The sequence below is a fragment of the Ischnura elegans genome, chromosome X, assembly GCF_921293095.1.
Source record: "Ischnura elegans chromosome X, ioIscEleg1.1, whole genome shotgun sequence".
NCBI classification, from domain to species: domain Eukaryota; kingdom Metazoa; phylum Arthropoda; class Insecta; order Odonata; family Coenagrionidae; genus Ischnura; species Ischnura elegans.
In genome coordinates, this window is record NC_060259.1 from 93,534,355 (window position 1) to 93,549,289 (window position 14,935).

General features: G+C 38.8%; 1 protein-coding gene across 2 annotated transcripts in view; it reads left to right on the top strand.

Moving 5' to 3' along the window:
• Nucleotides 1-14,935, top strand: part of LOC124170795 (rho GTPase-activating protein 20-like) — a 109,037-nt gene that overhangs the window by 44,566 nt on the left and 49,536 nt on the right. For both annotated transcript variants that reach the window (XM_046549758.1, XM_046549759.1), the window contains exon 2: nt 5,833-5,910. In XM_046549758.1, coding sequence (XP_046405714.1) covers nt 5,833-5,910 — 78 coding nt within the window. The remainder of the gene's footprint in view (nt 1-5,832; nt 5,911-14,935) is intronic.

Below are 14,935 nucleotides of genomic sequence, written 5' to 3' on the forward strand. Positions count from 1 at the left end.
AAAAATGATGGGTTTATTTCGCTTAAAATGCCCTAGATTTGATTTTTTGATTATTTTTATTGGTCGTCATCATTTTTATATTTATCAAACTCTTATTACTTAAGCGATTTTGGATATCTCCCCAAAAAGCACAGTGGGATTAGCGAAAATTAGCTCTACAAGTGGATATTTAAATGAATAAAAGATCGTAGCACTTTTCCACGACATTTGTTTACTGCTTAACGCGTTATGCGCAGTAAAAAAACTGTGGAAAAGTCCTACGATCTTTTATTTATTTAAATATGCCTAACTTCCACTAATTGAAGCCTGAATCTGTTGAACGTACAAGTGGAATGTAAAACAGTGTGATTTTAACGAAACGGTGGTGTGGTTGAAGGCCATGATAGAACCACTGACTGGCAATTGACGAAATTCGAACCCGCTACCATCAGCATCGCTGGCCAGCTACCCAAACCGCAAAGAATAATAAAGGCCCTGACATTATAGCTTCTTATTTTTACCATGTATAAAACCACTTTGTATGGGAAGATGTCGGACTTAACCTTTTATGGCTGACCTCATTTTTTCGGTACTCTTGATAATATTGAAATGTAAAACTTGAAAGATGGACGGTGCCTATTTTCAAAAATTGGAAAAGTTCTGTTTTTTCCTAGTCTTAAAATGGCTGAAACGAAGCTAATATTCACGTGCTTTTTTATATGTCTCAATATTTCATCGTTTTGGGGAGGACATGCGTTAAAGGAAATCTGTGTACTAATTGATTTACTAGATGGATGGGCTAGGGGGCTATTAATTATTGGAATTTATTTACTTTGAAATGACGGAAACCCGTAGCCCTAGGGCCCTAAGCACTAACGGTCGTATTCATAGATTTCCGCTAAATCACGCCAGTAAGGCGACTAACTTAGTCGCCTACTAAGGATATGGTATTCCTGGATTCTGTTAAGTGAGCTACTAACTTCTTATGCTACTAGCCAGCTCGGCCGCCGATATTTGATAGCGAATTGTGTTCAAGCTAGGCTACACTTAGCTTCACTGCGTCCTACTCTTTCGAGGCGCGGAAAATTCGTAAAACCATCAAACAAAAGAAATTGATTCAGCAAATTGCATCGAAATCTTTACTTGATAATGAATAATTCGATGTGAATCCATCGCAGATATATTTGTTGATTATTGCACACAAAAATTATGCCATACCATTGAGAAAGGAGAGATTAGTGTGTACAACCGAATCATTTGTATGATTGAAATGCAGTTATTCTTGTACAAACGGCCGTGTATTCATTGATGATATATATTGCATATTTTTTGCACCTCAGATATTTATTTTTATTTGTGCGTTGGTGTATGCGTAATGAGTATGGAAAAACATAATTATCTACGTCAGTTTTATATACATTTATACTTGAAAAGCAGAAATACACCTGAATGTCGGAGTACAATCGAATAATTATAAAAATTTTACAATGCAGAAAAGAATTGTAAAGAACATAGCGTTAAGGTAGATCTGTGAATGATACACATTTATTACGTTACAAATACCTACGTGCGATCTATTAGTAACTTATGTTTGCAACTTCTAAAATGTCATAGTTAAGAAAACACGACAATCTGCCTCTCCACCTTTAAATTTTCCAAATATTGACAGAGTAGAAGCGCGGAAACATAGGGCATTTAGTTTACTAGAGATGGTTAGTATAAAAAACAAAGCATAATTAACCTAACTTGTTGTACTTATTTATTGCTGATCATTTCACAAATAGCACTAAAACGCACATTTCACGAGCTGTCTTTATGGTACTTATAATCTGTGCATTCCGAATGATTTGATTCAATGAAAAACTTGGCTCACAATTAATTTAAAAAACTATAACGTAACACATAAAGCATGATAATCAGTTTTCCAAGCACTCTGCACACAATAAAAGAATTTGCACTCGTTTAGTTCGAAAGGATTCTTCACAACTTACTTCCCAATCTCACTATCGCTTGCACCGTAACCAAAACAAAAAAAGCGCAACGAAATGCGTGAAATGTAAACACAGGCGAAAGCTTACGATGAAGTGACGAGAATAAGTAATAAAATCAAACAGAACTTAAAAGCGCACTAACGAATGAAAATTAATACGCGTTCGCTGTATCTCTATAGAACGACTACTTCACATATGACACATATGCCCTTCGCAGCAGTTAGATATCTTCGATGGATTTGTATACCGTTGATTAAACCAGTATGGATGAAATAAAAAAAATTGTCGAAGATCGTACACTCACAAATCACTTCCCTTGTCACTCCACTCTTTTCTTCATCGTCTCTATGTAAACAGTTCAGCTAGGGGTACACTTAAGGCACAAATTGTGATCACTTACACTAGAGGCCCAATGAAAGTTCACTGCACGTCGTAGTTTCCTTGCAGCTATGCTAAACTTTCAATTCATGTCAAAAATTACACTACATGCGTTACCTGCCTTACTTGAAGAATGGATTTTCGTGTTCCATTTTGGCACAAATGCGTAAAAAAATCTATAAGAGTACACAAATGAAACCGGAGTTCGATCATCCACAACGGTCCGCCATATTTAGTAGCTCCCTTAGTCAAGGTAGGCGAATGATTAAGAGCCGGCTACTAAGATAATAGCGTACTAAGCTTAGTAGCCCTTAGTTACGATCTATGAATACCATTGTCCTAGTATGCTACTTTGGCGATAGTAGCTCACTAAGGAAACTACGAAACTAGGATATATGAATTTGGCGGTTAAGAACTTCAACCTACTGACTACCTGACTATGTTGTCTAAACCGACAGCTGTGGGAATGTTTTTCATTCAATTTCCTATCTTGCCAGGCTGTCGCGTCAGCTTCCAATTGTTCTCCCAACCGCTTTTGTCATTGCGAAGCTTTGCCCGACAAGTTGTTGTGTACCCAGGGACAGGAATTTAAAGGTTACGGTAACGTAAGCTGCAGCGCCTCCAAAGATGGGGGCGCAGCGAGCAAAGGAATGTGAAGGCTTATCTGCGGCTGAGCCCTTGCCCTGCATTCTTCAGTTGTCACTCCGCACCCTTTGAGCCCATCCTGCCAACCAACAAGTCCGTTCGAGGCGTGTGCGCCGACGGTGACAATTCCATGGCAGCGGCACAGGAGAGGAAAGGTTCTTCTGCGGCGGCGGCGTCTGGCCGTACGTTGCGCGCCCTCCCCCGATCGTCTCTTCGGTGGAAAATTCTTTCAACGTCGATTGTGAGAGAGTTTGAAAAAGAAAGAGAGCCGTATTTTTTCCGTTTTCGATCCGTCGCGTACGTCTTGCTGTCCTCACTCGTCTATTTCACGGCCTCGACCCTCTCGCAGATAAGTTGACGACGTCATAGACTAAGAAAAAGTGGTCGGCACCTTTCGTGCGTTCTTACGCTTAACTTATGAAAAAGGACTGAATGCGGAAATTTCTTTTCATCGTGACTTATCCTCAAGTATAACGAATTCTTTAAATGAATCGCGATTTCGGGTTAAAGTGAAGGACCTCATTGGTCACCAAAGGTTAAAAATGAGTTCCAAGAATGAATAAGTGTAAAAAATAAGGCTAATATCAAGAATGCATCCTAGCACTGACTGAGCACATTTTGGGAGAATAACGGTTTAATTTTCAGCAGACTCGGCGTGCACCGCACACACACGCCGCATTCCCGCCTTTCCCAATCTCCAATCTTGGAGTCCCTAAATGCCGGGGTCTTGAAGGTGTCATTCCCAGAATCTCGGGGTTTAATAAATACCAATCCCAACATTTCGGGATTAGAATTCACACTTTCGCTAACAGGTATGAAACTAAAGGAAGGTCTTGATTAGATCAATAACTTATGTTTGGCTACAAATGAGAAATATTTTTCTTTCCTTATTTCAAATTGCCTAGAATCATCAATGCCATAAAAGGATTGCGGATTTCCGATGAAGGCGAGGGAGGGTAAATAATCTGCGGTTTGTTTACGAGCTTTTATTCCTCCCACGAGCGTTGAATTCATGGAGGGCTTTTCAGTTGCGGACAGGCAATGAAATAAGCACATGTCGAGTATAAGAGACAGGAAAAACTGTTTTTTCAAAGAAAATAATTACTAAACTACTATAATAAACTGTAAAATACTATTGGGTAAGATTCTATTAAGGAGAACATTAATTTTTCTTATGTTTCCGCCTGCATTGTTGGAAGCCTACAATGTCGTCCCTTCCGAGAGATCCAGTTCAGAAAGGTTCTCTTAATTTTTTCGTCTATGATAGTTTTTAATGAACTTCCGGGGAAAACCCATATCATTCGAAATATTATTACAATAGAATCTTTAATACTTCATGAGATTTTTCCCTCTTCAATGCCATAAAATATGTACAGGTAAAATATTCTCAACGCCACAAGAAGTAAAAAAAGACACGCACTGGGTTTCAATGCATGTACAGGGTGTCCCATTTATCTTGACCACCCGAAATAACATTTGTCCAGATGCAAATTCAAAAATGTGTCATGCACTGTACTGTACAGTACTGTAGTACTGGAGAGTCCATGTGACTTTTGTGTTATGTTTTGACATGGTTGTCATTTGTTTACTGCTTACTCCAGTAAGTGGACGTTTTGTTGTGTGGCCCGGGCTCAAAGTGACTTTTGTGTTATGTTTTGACTTGGTTGTTATTTGTTCACAGCTCCAGTAAGTGGACGAGTTTCTTATGTTTTCCTAACGTTGCGTTTATGTTAATGGTCCACTTTGCTAAATTTTTGAATAAGTCTTTAGGAGAGGAAATGAATTGCCGAATAAAAATTATAGGGTGCCCTTTAAAAGTGACATAGTGCTGTTCATATCTTTGTAAATAACAAAGCTGCAAGGAAGGCAATCATGCTGATTAATTCCCTCCTGACGGCTAATGAACATTTACTTGACAAATTTTTGAATTTGCATCTGGACAAAAGTTATTTCGCGTGGTCAAGATAAATGGGACACCCTGTATAATCAGTCTTTGTCGTCTGTCAAGTTTATCGCATGTATTTTGAATTTTGTTTCGAGAGTTTTGTCATAATATTATCTTTGATTGATGAGCTTTTACTGGCCGCGAATACGTACGTTTTTGACGATTAATCATAAATTCTTGTCATTTTAGCTATAATTCTATTTGTCCTTATCTACATATTTTTTCATTTAAAACAACTGTTCGAAGACAGTGTAAGTCATTATTTCCTTGTTTTGAATTACTTTCAACAGTTCCGGGATTCCGAAACGGTAGAGATCGCTTTACCGTAATGTGGGTCGATCTCTGCAGCAATGGGTGTGCATCCAGGGGCGCAGCCAAAACAAGGCCAGGGAGGGTTTTAGGCGCAACTAATACTTTGGGGTGTGGGGTCTCCTCCAGAAAGAATTTAAAGATTAATATATTTTATAATATTTCTTGGAGTTTAGGTCAATGTAAAACAAGTTATAGCCAACGTTTCGATTTATTTAAAATCATCCAACCTAAACCGAGAATTGCCGATTTGAAAAAATTAAATTTTTCTTTGTAATTGTTTTTTTTTGACCTAAACTCCAAGAAATATTATAAAATGTATTAAACAAGGTCAAGAATAGAAGAGGAAAAAAAATATTATTATTATTTAAGATTAATGGTTCGAAGTGGCGAGTTTTAGGGCTTTCTGAGGGATATTTGATTAATCCTAACACTATTCTATAAGTAATACTAATCCATTAAGTAAAAATGGATTAAATGGAAAAATTTCTCTGAGCTCCGGGGGGGGGGGGGGTTATCTCCCAAAACCCCCCCTCGCTGCGTCACTCATGTGCATCTTCTCATCGCCGTCTTCTCTCGTTGCAGGTTCAGCGGCTCGCGCAGTACGAGGCGGGCGGCAGCGGCGGGTGGGCCGCCATCGACGCTCCCTCTCCCGCCACCCGGGTAAGTCTCACAATCAGCCCACCATCCAATTTTCTCTATGTACACAAACACACATACACATAAATGCTGATTGATGTTGGAACAAGGGACGGGGGCATAACAGATGACGATGACACTGCGGCGGCGTGAAGATGGAATGATGGCCGAAAAATCGTGGAAAATTTTCACCTTGACCGGGGATCGAACCGATAGTTAATTCCTATTGTTTGAGTTTCCAATATTAACCCCTGCAACGTTCATCAGTGGCCTAATTTGCCCCGTCTTTCTGCTGACTTCTTTCGCCTAAGTTACGGAAGAGATCGTACCTTGAATGACGGCGTAATTGTTACGAAGGCCCTACGGGGGTCGACCACTTAAATGGGAAAGTTTCCGTTAATACTATCGGAACTTTGTTATGGGTGTAGAACACGATCATTTGTCCCCATCATTAATTGAAAGGGCATCTTCTGTAAATGGTTGTTCGTGCACGTTTACTTGTTAAATTTGTTGGATATCCCGATGTAAAATGGCCAATATGAGCTTTATTCGGTGATTTGAGAATAAATAAATAAATAATGGTAATAATATCTTATGGTCGCGGAAAGAGTTTGATTTCAAACAGAATCGTGTATTGTTCGGGTGGTATGACTGCGATGAATAATCTGAGTGTTTATTTTTTCAGATGTAGCAGTGGCGTAACTATGGGGGGATATATTTCAGGGGGGGATGAGCGGATATATTTCAGGAGCCCTCCCCCAAAGCCTCGGAGATTTTTTAAAAACTATTGTGTAGTTTTTATACATAATAACTGCATTTGCGTATAGTTAAATTTTAAGCGCGAAAATTATGTAAAATCTATTTTCATGCATGCCATTTTTCAAAAATTTTCCCGGACCTCCCCTTGACTGGGGGGGGTCAAGCTTAAGCACCCATCACCCCCAAAGCATAATACTAGTTACGCCACTAAGTTGTAGTGTCCACCAAAGTGTTCCATTTAGACTTGTGTTATCTTCGTATAACTGAAATTGATCTTGGGAATACAAAGTATGACTTCCCGGAAAATGCGTCTATTTTAACAGTTGATAAATCCGATTAACTACTTCGATTATGTTATTAAGCTTTAGAATGGCTCCCAAGTTTTCCTTCAGGAAAGTATAACGCGGTTTCATTTAATGTTAAATATTTGTAACTTTTTTATCTACCTCTTGCACGTATAATTTATCGAGTTGTAATCACGCGTAAGCGTAATAATTAGCTAGGTTAAGTGTTTTTGCAGCACTGATATAGAATGGGAATTGCTGATAGTGGGAATTATCTTATCATTGGTTGCCGTTTGAGATTTGTCAACTCCTAGAGTTATTTCACTCTGCACGAATCAGATGCAATGAGGAAACTGCTGCGCTACAGGCGTCCTTCATGTTATTATATAATCTAAGTTGGAAACCTAGAGGCTACATCAGCGTCAGCAGCTTTATGATCCACAATGGGTGTCTTCATTTCAGCGGCTCATACGTTGCCATGTGTTTACTCGCAGAGACTTACCAACCCGCTTACGCCTCTGTCGATTTGTGTTTGATCCACATGCATTGAATAGCGACAGCAGTATGATAACTTGTGCTCATTGCTTGTTGGCTACGTAAATAAAGTTGGAATATTTTACTCACCTCGGCTAATTTTTAATGGAAATGCTTTATATTTCTCTCCGCATCCTTTATGCTATAATTGAAGTATGAGAGGATGTGCTTCAGATGCGTGGTCCATTAGGGGTAAGCACCAAGAACTTCGACCTTATACTCTACCAGATTCTCCTTCAGCATACACATGGAAACCGCGTCAAAGTGAAGCATCGTACTCCATTCGGGCGAGGATGGTGTCGATTCGTTAACGGCGTCATTTGGAATCCACGTTTCAGGATGCGGGGATTGACGTTTCACCAGCCTCACGTTGCCTTTCGAACTACATACTCCGAATGTGACGCTGGCAATCTTGCAAGCAAATATTTAAAAAAAGCCACAAAATTCAATTTTAATGCCGTCGACGTATAATTTATGGAAATTTCCTTATGCATTACATTGGTTAGTATTGTGAGCCACCGCTTAATATTGACACTCGTACTGGTATTGTAGCGCGTGGATCCAAGGTTGCATTTTATTCAGCTGAAAGATTTTTGAGATGTGCACCGCGTGTGTCCATAGTCTTGTACAGTTTCGCCGGCATTGTAGCAGGTCTTCCTCGAACTGAAGAAGCCTGCTGCAACGTGCATATCCCGAAAACCTCTCTGCTGAATCCTCGGCACTTCGCGAAAGCCTACTCGAGGTGATATTTTACTGTTAGATCCAATGAAATCCATAAGCATCGCGTCTTTTACGCAGGGATGGCAAGTGAAACGAAACGAAAGTATTTCGTTTCGACCCTATGGGAAAGGAAAATACGAGGCCTAAGTTTAGTTTCTTTCCTGCACGGAATTATATTCACCAAGGAGTTTAGTTTCGACCCGGGATGAAACTTTACTCCCGGGAACCAAACGAAATTAATCGAAATTCCGCTGCCCACAGTTAAGTTTCGATCCCAAAAGTTGAGTGGAGGGGTATAGGAGGGAATAGTTTCCACCCATTATGCTTGACATACGTGTGGAGAGATTAAAACATTTAGCTTAAAAATGAAATGGCCGGTTTGCGTTCACCGGCTTCCTGTTAGAGGTAAAAATAAGAGTCCCCCGTGCATCTAATGGCGGTAGGCCGAACCTCTACTTCATTCAACCCTATTTCGTAATTGGTGTGTGAGTCGAAACTAATGCGTATTATGTTGGTGGTCCAGAGCAAGTTCCCCATGACCTCCCACGAGTAAGTTTTGATGTTGGGACAAATATCTTGCCCTAGTATCACATGTATTGCTCACATGATCGAAGCAATGGGGTTACAATAACCGAGACTGGACGGGGTACGAAACTGTAGCTATCGTTGAAAATTCATTCTTCCGGCTGGCTCCCTGTCTTCTGGTGCAGGGGTCGGATGAGGGACATGTACATATTTGCGAACTGCGGTTACCGACGAGCGGTGGACGGGGAAATGAAATCGGTCACCTTCGTGACAATATGGCATCGGAATGGTCTATTTCGCGTTGGAGGTTAAACGATCGCATATTTGACGAGAAGTACTAACATTTCGTCAGTTTATTTCATTGGTTTACTAATATTTTTTATTAAACTGAATAATATTTTTGTTTTTACTTTAAAATGGCTTTTTAACTCTGGTATTTTGCCTATGTTTAAACGAATCGACACAAATGGAAATGTCGGGTGATACCTCGCTGTATCGTACAAAACTTCTTCAAAACCATTTCATACAATTTGAGAGAACTCATCAAGGTTAGTTAATTAATTTGGACACTGTAATTTCCATGATTTGGCCATCCGTCCAAGCTTCCTGCATCCAATGGTTCAAATATTTCTTTTTAACCGTCACTTGTACATTTTCCTTACATCAAATTTGAACTGTTTATTTTTTCGTTAAATTGCGTGTCATGATTTTGTGAATTGGTGAAAGAGGCGTTACATTTCGTGGGATTGGCTTTCAAATAATTTAACACTACTTTTTGTCCAATCGCCAGAATTTTTGTTGGATATATTCGAGTGCAATGAATTTTCAAACTAAGGTTATAGCAATGAAATAATTAAAAAGAAACATGGTTGGGTATGGATTGGGTGTCGACATTTATGGATCGTCGCAAATAAATTTTTTCATGTTCCTCTCTCTATATATTTTTTCTCTGCGAAGATGTTGACATTTTGGGACTCATACCGCAGTCTGCGCAATGCCATTGGGGCCCATTACTTCAGTATCTTATCTGTGCCAGACCTGTATCATCCTTTTATATTCATGAAAAACATAATTATTTTCTTCAGGTGTAAATATCTCCTATCGAAATAAGAGGAAATTGCCTCATAAGAAATTCAGAGAGGACTGACGCACTTCAACATCATGGTCCTTGGTGATTACAAGATAAATTGTCGTAACTTGGCTCGGTAAATCAGCAGGTGTGGACTAAAAGTATTTTTTCTTCGCGAGAATGAAAGTCTTATATATTAACGAAGGATCGATAGGAGTTTAATATGAAAACATTATTTATAAAAAGTGAAAAATATTCAGGTATGAACAGGATATGTAGTAAGGAACTTTTTACCAAGCGTTTTCCTTCTAAAGTAGGAATCGTGCAATGAGGAAATAAGCGTGCGGTTATGTTGACACGAATGATGTCCCTGTAATTTGATAACTTTTTGTTTTTCCTCATCATGAATCGTATGTTAATTTGCATTCTAATCATGTTGTTATTAAAATATGTAAACTTTTATCTTCATTGAATTTCTCACATTAACTTTCGGAAAAGTCATTGAAAGTCACGGTTGAATGCCGCGTAAGTTGTGCTGCTCGTGGAGTGCGGCGCGCGAGGCTACAAGGCAATCACGTTTTTTTTTTAAATTGAGGAGGCATTGATAAGGACGGGAAAGGTAGGCATTTATTCTTGTATTCACGAATATTACAATCGAGGATTCTCCATTCGGCCTCCAGATGGGCTCTCAACCAAGCAACTCACTGGAGACGCCGCTCGCGTCGCTGACGGCAGCGCGATCCTATTTTTGCGGGGAAATAATTTATTTATTTAATTTAGTCGAAAAACAGCGCGAGGCCAATTACAGAGAATAACAAGAGAATAATTTACTAATATTAGGCAAAACGTAACCAGCAACGAACAAAATAGTATTCAACAGTATTTACAAATAAATAACAAAGAATGGTAGACTTCATCGGGTGGTGCGAGGAGGAGGGGGAGAATTACGATAGTGATGGTGCAAAATGGATGAGGGATGAAAAAAAGGATCAAAATCTGGAATACATTTGGAATAGGAGTTCATGGAAGAAGGAAGTCTGAATAGAAAAGATCGTTTAGAGACAGAAAGGCGAGGGTGAAACAATGAAAAAGTCACTCGACGTCGTCGTGCGCGAAGGAACACGAAGCGGGAAAAGAGAAAGAAGGTCAGATGATCTGTATTTGCCGTTAATAATATTTTAGAAGAGTCTCCGGTCATTGATGTCTCGGCGATCAGGTTCAGTTGCAATTCCAAGGGAGGATCTTATGTTATTGAGGGAGAGGTTACGATAAGGCATGTGGCGGTAACGGACAGCAGAAAGGAAAACATTCAACGGGCTCTAATTAGGTCTTTAAACCGAAATTTATATTTTTGTTGGTGTAATCTATTACGTAAATAGGTTATCAATGCTATTCTTCGCGAGTGCAAATACTCTATTGCTTGTATTGAGAGAGAATGAGTCGCACTCATGGCCGCATTGTGGAGATTTTTGAAAACCAGTGACAATGCGCCCGAAGTGACAGCATCAATCGAGGTTCGGCGGGTCCCCCTCTATATAGTCCCCTTGATTGCAATATTAAAGAAATGGCCATTATAATTTCTATTGAAAATATCCCTTACCATCATTTCCGCATCGTCCTTGCCTCACACGAGATCTCTTTTTATGACCCATGTCATTACTTTGTCAGTTGGTATATACCGAAATACCGGTATTTCTAGTCTTGGAACCGTCGGTAGTACCGATTTTAAATATTGGCCGGTACTACCGGATAAAGAACATTGGACCCAGTACTACAAAATACCGGTATATTTACCATCACTGCTGTAATCCACTTCTAAATTATGCCAAAGACAATTTAGTTTTGCCCTCATCTTTTGAGTTCTTTACAAAAGTTTGTAAGTTGTTTAATTTTCCTTATTGTTCGGAATCTTCGGCCATGTTTTGCCGTTTATTTTAAAGGCTCTTTTTATTATTTTCTTCTATCGGGCGGTGATTACTTTTTGATCAGCTTTCAGGCTCCATTTATCAGCAAAGTTTTAATAATAAAGTCGTAATTTGACTGTTCGAAAAGTATCACTTTCCTAATATGAAAAATCTTATTTTTGACCGTAATTATATGCGAAGAAGCAGAGTTTGTTCATTATTCGCAATAAAAATTGAATTTCATGCATAGGTAATCGATTTCGATTAATTATATTACTATCACCCAAAGGATCCAGAATTTTGTTTCTGGTCTCACTGGCAAACGATCTCCTCATATTTAGGAATAAAACTACATGCAACAATTACTCTACGAAATATACTCTCAATTTTATCGTAAAAATTATTAATATGTAAATATTAAAATATAAAACTTATGAATACTTGTATTAAAAATCTCGTCTATTTTTTAAGCGCCTGGGGGGGGGCCGGCCCCGGTGCCCACCCCCCTAAATCCGCCTACGCTATCACCTGAGGTAGGAGACCATTTAAACATTTGGGCGGGAAATAATATTCCTTCTTGTATCCGCAGTCAATTTTTGTATACGAAAAGATATATTTAAAACCTAAAGAAATGTATTGTAAAAGATATGTTTTTTGAAATATTGTTTAAAACCTTTTTTGATGCCTTTTAATATTTTTAAAACATCTACAAGTTTCCTTGATAACCGCAGTCTGACTGTGGATGGGGAAAAAATACTATCTCGACTAATGGTATCGACTCAATGGCGTATATATGAGACTTATAATAAAACCCAATACTTCATTCACGCGATTCAGTGAGAGTTTACTAGTAAGGATATAATTGAATTTCGTAATAATAACGGTAAATGTAAAATGCGTAAGCTATGAATTGGTCGTTGTTCGAAAATATTATTCTGGGAGAGGGAAGTGCTTTAACGTTTTGGACATATCCAAGCATGACCTTATTAGGTGTAAAGAGTGTTTTTTGTGGGCATTTTTCGTGTTGTAAGCGTGGAATATTTTGCGAATCATGCCCTCGTCCCACTTGTAACCCTTTCAGTCAATGTTACAACTAGCGATGACATGAACGACTCTTTTCTGTGAGCTGCCTCTCGGCGGTGTGGTGCACCGCTCACAGCACCCTTTGGTGCCCTCTCGAACAGGGCGACTCAGCAAAGTGTTCTGGGTTGCAGGGACGCTGACTCACAAAATATATTGGGGGGGGCCCAAACCGGGATCTTGCCCTGGGAAATTTTATAAGTAGTGAATTTTAAGTTTTTTAACCATTTTAGAAGAGTCATATGATCAACATTAGAACCCTGATTAATCGAATCTCGATATCTGGACACTCCGGGGAAAATCGACAAGCCTGACACATTTTTTCCTCACACCTATATGGAATTTTTGAGGGGGCTCAGGCCCCCTCAGGCCCCATGGAGTCGGCGCCACTGCTGGGCTGTGAGGGAAACGGGGACAGGACATTGGTGAGGGGGTATTTTTGAGCGAACATTTGAAATGCAAAATTTTCTACATCACTATTGAAATATTTATTTCAAATTGATTACGTGTTAGCATTCAGAAACAATATCTGGGAACCTCTCTGCTCTAAATGTTTTTTGGTAGTGATAATTTACCTAGCTTTAGAAATTCTCATTGGATTCTTTCGCTGGGAACTGAGTTACCAACCTTAAAAAGCCCAGACACACCCAGCTGCGCCGCTGAATGGACCCGCAGGGATGGAACTTATTACGACTTAACTTTAAATTTAGCATAATTAAGTATAGTCGCAAATTAAAAATTTTCCTTACTGAATTGTGACTAATAATGCTTACCAGGGGATATAAATTACCATTTCTGCCGATACTTTAATCGTATAATATCTTTCATGGAAGACGAACAATATATTTTGTCTTCTGTGGTTAGAGATGATGTCAAAGTAAAAAAATTTCCTTGTATAAAAATATTCTGTCCAAAACTACATGATCATGTTAACCATTGGAAATTATTTTCCCCGATTAAGCTAGGTTGTTTAATATTTTCATTGTTGTGTATCATCATACGTTTGGTCAAGGGGGGATCATATTTTTTTTCTGGGGCAAAAGGGCCTGACAGGCAACCGGTACTCCCACGTTTGGGATTAAGAACAATACTATGAGAAATATTCTCTTTATTTTAATAAGAACTTTATTAATATGGCATTAAATGATTTAAAATGTTCCCGTAATTTACAATTCAAAACGAATGTAAAGTTATTACAAATGTTATCTATTTTTAAGCACGTGCCCCCTATCCTAAATCTGCCTATGCGTCTGTTTTTATTTTAATAAATTGTTCGATGGTGAAAACTTTTATGGAAGTATCTTCAACCCTTTTTCACTCAAGATGTAAGGAAAATGCAGGTAAGAGAATAGGGTGGTTTCCTATTATTTTTTATTGCCTAAATCGAAAGATTATTTCTCCTGGAGTACGAATGTCACACTTTTAGATTTTTATATGTCAATATCTATTTTTTACGATTAAATGAAAAGTGAAAAATTTCAACCGCGCGAAAACGCGACGGCTAGGATGAATGCCGGGAAAAGCCCGTGTGACGTCATTCTGGTTCCCGCTGCCGCAAAGTGAGGTGACCCAGCAGCTCGATTCTGTAAATGTGATATGGCCGTCACAAGCGGATTTCGTCAATGTATTCACGGCTTTGACGCTGGAGCGATTCTGAAACTTTATAGTGACGTCACTCTCACAGCCGCGTCCGTGAAAGTATTCACGCCCAAGAGGGCCCGTGGTAGCTTCGTCGCATCAATGCGCTCTAATTTTTCATTATGAATTTACGCTGTGATTGATAATTAATAGCACATTATTCATTAATTACGATGGTGGTTATTTCATATTGTCACTTCCCATAAGTTATATGTATTACAAACAAATAAGAGAAATGCGTAAAGTTAAATTTACATTCGCGTCCTATTTAAATTGATTGGCCTTCATTGCGATTGAAGTTGGTGGGAAGTTAAACCTTGCGCTGAGGGTTTGACAATTATCTTATATTTGTGCATCTTCTAGAATGTACAAGTAAAATACTCACAACTTAATGTTCATAATAATTTGGAGTAGAACCAACGGTAAAAGTATTGTGCGGTATTGAATGTTAACAGATTTATTTAATATTTGTTTCGTAAGTTCAAGCCTTCGATTTGTTTTTTTTAACGAGAATGGAGGCTCTTTACATACCTCCG